Source organism: Crocuta crocuta, unplaced genomic scaffold, assembly GCF_008692635.1.
Source record: "Crocuta crocuta isolate KB4526 unplaced genomic scaffold, BGI_CrCroc_1.0 scaffold352, whole genome shotgun sequence".
Lineage (NCBI taxonomy): Eukaryota > Metazoa > Chordata > Mammalia > Carnivora > Hyaenidae > Crocuta > Crocuta crocuta.
Genome location: NW_027532169.1, coordinates 3,256,070 through 3,259,866, shown reverse-complemented (window position 1 = coordinate 3,259,866; position 3,797 = coordinate 3,256,070). Strand labels below are relative to the sequence as shown.

The 3,797-nt window shown below is 58.8% G+C and overlaps 1 protein-coding gene across 1 annotated transcript in view; it reads left to right on the top strand.

The window, feature by feature from the left end:
• Positions 1-3,790, top strand: part of NGFR (nerve growth factor receptor) — an 11,136-nt gene extending 7,346 nt beyond the window's left edge. The window contains exons 2-5 of the mRNA XM_077776867.1: positions 150-291; positions 2,481-2,490; positions 2,710-2,870; positions 3,489-3,790. Of these exons, the coding sequence (XP_077632993.1) occupies positions 150-291; positions 2,481-2,490; positions 2,710-2,870; positions 3,489-3,790 (615 nt within the window). The remainder of the gene's footprint in view (positions 1-149; positions 292-2,480; positions 2,491-2,709; positions 2,871-3,488) is intronic.
• The last annotated feature ends 7 nt before the right edge of the window (positions 3,791-3,797 follow it).

Below are 3,797 nucleotides of genomic sequence, written 5' to 3'. Positions count from 1 at the left end.
TCTGCTGTGCCTGAGGCCTCCGTGGTGAGCTCATCCCCGGCCCAGGTGGTTCCAATAGAAGGGCTTTAGGAGAGGGTGTTTGATCCCTCAGAAGACACCCTCTCTCCCTTCTCTTGCCAGTCTGACCTTTCCCATCTCCCCCCACCCAGGTGTCCCTTGGAGGTGCCAAGGAGGCATGTGCCACAGGCCTGTACACGCACGGCGGCGAGTGCTGTAAAGCCTGCAATCTGGGAGAGGGGGTGGCCCAGCCTTGCGGAGCCAACCAGACCGTGTGTGAGCCCTGCCTGGACAGTGAGTGCAGGGTGGCGGGTGAGGGGAGGCGCGGGTGGGCACATCGGCTGGGGGGAGCATGCCCACATCCGCGTGGGTCTGACCCAGTATAGGAGGTGAAGGGGGGAGGGGAGGCTGAGAACGGGGGAGGGAAGGATGCGGAGGGAGGAGGGGGACCCTCTGAGGAGGGAGCCCCAGGGGGTGCCCCTTCCCAGCCCCCGCCCCCCCCACCCCCCGGGGCAGAGAGGCCTGGTAGAAGAATGTGGCCAGGTGGGAGGCGTAGCTGATGCTTCGACCAGCTAAAAATATCATCTGCACTGCAAAATCAATGGCTGCCACTTACCCTCCCCGTGTTTGGGGGGAGTGGGGGAGGATCACGTCCTGGCTGCCCTGGAAACTGACCTTGGGGGATCCTGGGAAGGTGTGGGTACCCCCGCCCCCAGGCCGACTGTTCTCCAGCTCTCAGCTAGGAAGCAGAGCTTTCCAGAGAGTGTAGGAATGGGGGCTGGATCACCGTCGGGATGTCCTTCTCACCATGGGCTGGTGTCAGAGGGGAGAGACCTGCTGTGGCCTGTCCTACCTAGGATTTCCCTGGGGAGAGGGAGAGAACCCCCCCCCTTCCCAGGGCTGCTGGGTAGGGGATTGAGAAGAATGGCAGGGCTGGGGCCTGAATTCTGGGGCTTATGACCCAGGAGCCTCTGTCACTGGGGGAAGCCCCCAGCCTCAGTTGCTGCCTTCAGGCCATGGGCTCAGTGCTCTCTTCCTGCCCAGAAACCTCTCCTCACTGCCTAGATTCCCATCCTGCCTTCTCACTGCCCACCTGGAGGGCCGGTGGGAACCATACCAGATTATTCTTTAAAAAAAAAAAAGTTTATTGATTCATTTTAAGAGAGAGAGAGAGGGAGAGAGAGCGAGCAGAGGAAGACAGAGAGAGGGAGAGTCCCAACAGGCTCTTCTGTACAGTCAGCATGGAGTCCGACATGGGGCTGAATGTCACGAACCGTGAGACCATGACCTGAGCCGAAATCGAGAGTCAGACGCTTAACCGACTGAGCCACCCAGGTGCCCTCAGATTATTCTTNCCTGTGCTGGCTCCTGCCCCGCCCCCCTCCCACACCCATCCCCTCCCTGACCCCCCAGACCCCAACTCCACACAGAGCTTTCTTTACCAGCCCCCTGTGCCCTCCTCCCTCAGACCCCAATTACCCACCCACAGTTACCCCAGTGTGCCTGTGTCTCTTCCTTCCCGTGCCACACTTGGGGGGTTGTGGCACCCACATCCAGAAATTCAGGATGTGCAACACTTCTGGAAAGTGTTTTAAATGTTGAAGTGCATTTTCCATTCTTAAAAAAAAAATCATCCAAGTAATACGTGCTTGTTTGGGTAAATGCAGTGCAAGACCAACGTCCTGTAAACGAAGAAACTAAAAGCCCTCTTTTATCTACTCAAACCCTGTCTCTCTTGTCCTTGGAATCTGTTTGGAATGGATCCTTTCCAGCCATTTTCTCTGCCTTTATAAACACACACACACACAGGACTTTTTATAGTTATACGTAAACACGCAAAGGGATATTTTTTTGGTTTTATTTTTTTTAAGATTTTTAAAAATGTTTTTTTATTTATTTCTGAGAGAGACAGAGAGAGAGACAGCATGAGCAGGGGAGGGTCAGAGAGAGAGGGAGACACAGAATCTGAAACAGGCTCCAGGCTCTGAGCTAGCTGTCAGCACAGAGCCCGACGTGGGGCTCGAACCCACGAACTGCGAGATCATGACCTGAGCTGAAGTCGGCCGCTCAACCGACTGAGCCACCCAGGCGCCCCGTTTGTTTTATTTTTTTAGGCATCAGTGGGATCACACTATACAGGTGCTACGACTTACTTTGTCACTTAATCTCCCTGGGGAGAGCTTTCCTGGGGATGTACGGATTATCTGATTGCTTGTAACCTCTCATTCAGTGCTGGGGCGGGTCATAATTCATCAGAATGGGCTTCTATTGATGCACGTTGGGTTTAAGTTTTTTTCCTTATTGCTAATAGTAGAGGAAATGCTCCTAGATTTCCGTGCACACATGTGCGAGTAGTTTAGCAGGGGAGCGTGGGAGAAGTAGAATTCCTGAGAAGTCATGTATGGACGGCACTATCCATTCCATGCACGGTCATTGAGCACTGGCAGCGCGTGTGAGTGCCCTGAGTGCCCATCCCCCCTCAGGGTGCTTTCAGTGCGGGGAGGGGGGAAAGGGGAGGGGCAGCAGGGGCATGGGGGGTTGGGGGAGGGGAACGTGGGGAGAAAGAAGAACCTTAGGTACCACGCTGGGGGGGGGAGTTATAGCTGGGTCCCTACCGTGGCCCCGGCCCCACGCGCCAGAGCACAGATCCCTTAGCCACCGGGCCAGTGTGGCCCCTCGTCCCCTGAGACCCGCCCTGTCCTCTGGCTCCAGGTGGAACAGCTGTAAGCAGAACAAGCAAGGCGCCAACAGCCGGCCCGTGAACCAGACGCCCCCGCCGGAGGGGGAGAAGCTCCACAGTGACAGTGGCATCTCGGTGGACAGCCAGAGCCTGCATGACCAGCAGCCCCACACGCAGACGGCCGCGGGCCAGGGTGAGCAGTGACGCTGGGCGGGGGGCTGAGGCCGCGAGGAAGGCTAGATGGCAGGAAGGACCGCCAGAGGGGCTGCGGGACGCAGGTTGAGCACGTGGGTAGGAGAGGTCTTGCCGGTGGGGGGTGGGAACTTTGACACACTGGCGCGTCCAGGCTCATCAAGCTAATCGTCCCTCCTAGGGCTAATTACTCCCCCAAGTGGCTGCAATTAGCCTCCTGCTTCGGACTTCTGGGGGAACATGTAGTTAATTATGGACCCTAATTAGTGGCCCAGAGCCCCGCTCCAAGATACCTGCTGCACTTGAGTCTGAGGCTCAGCCTTGTCCCTCCCCTGTCCTGACTCATCATTGAGGGGCAGGGATGGGGTCACGTGGTGGGGAGAGTGCCGAAGCTGTGGGGTGACAGGGGATGTGAGGCAGCACCCCTGGGCCCCTCCGCAGCCCTGCCCCCCATTCGGGACCTCATCTTGGCCATCCCTCTGCCTCTAGGCCCTTGGGGCTTCCCCACAAGGAAATGCTTCAGCCCTTCTTGGATCTCACCCCAGGCCCCCATGCCCACCGGGGAAAAGGGGGCCTGGAGGGTGGCCCCTGACTCCCCCCTCTCCTGGGTTCTTGGCAGCCCTCAAGGGGGACGGAGGTCTCTACAGCAGCCTGCCACCAGCCAAGCGGGAGGAGGTAGAGAAGCTGCTCAACGGCTCTGCGGGGGACACGTGGCGGCACCTGGCAGGCGAGCTGGGCTACCAGCCTGAGCACATAGACTCCTTCACCCACGAGGCCTGCCCAGTCCGCGCCCTGCTCGCCAGCTGGGCCGCCCAGGACAGCGCGACGCTCGACGCCCTCCTGGCCGCCCTGCGCCGCATCCAGCGAGCCGACATCGTCGAGAGCCTGTGCAGCGAGTCCACGGCCACGTCCCCGGTGTGAGCCCACC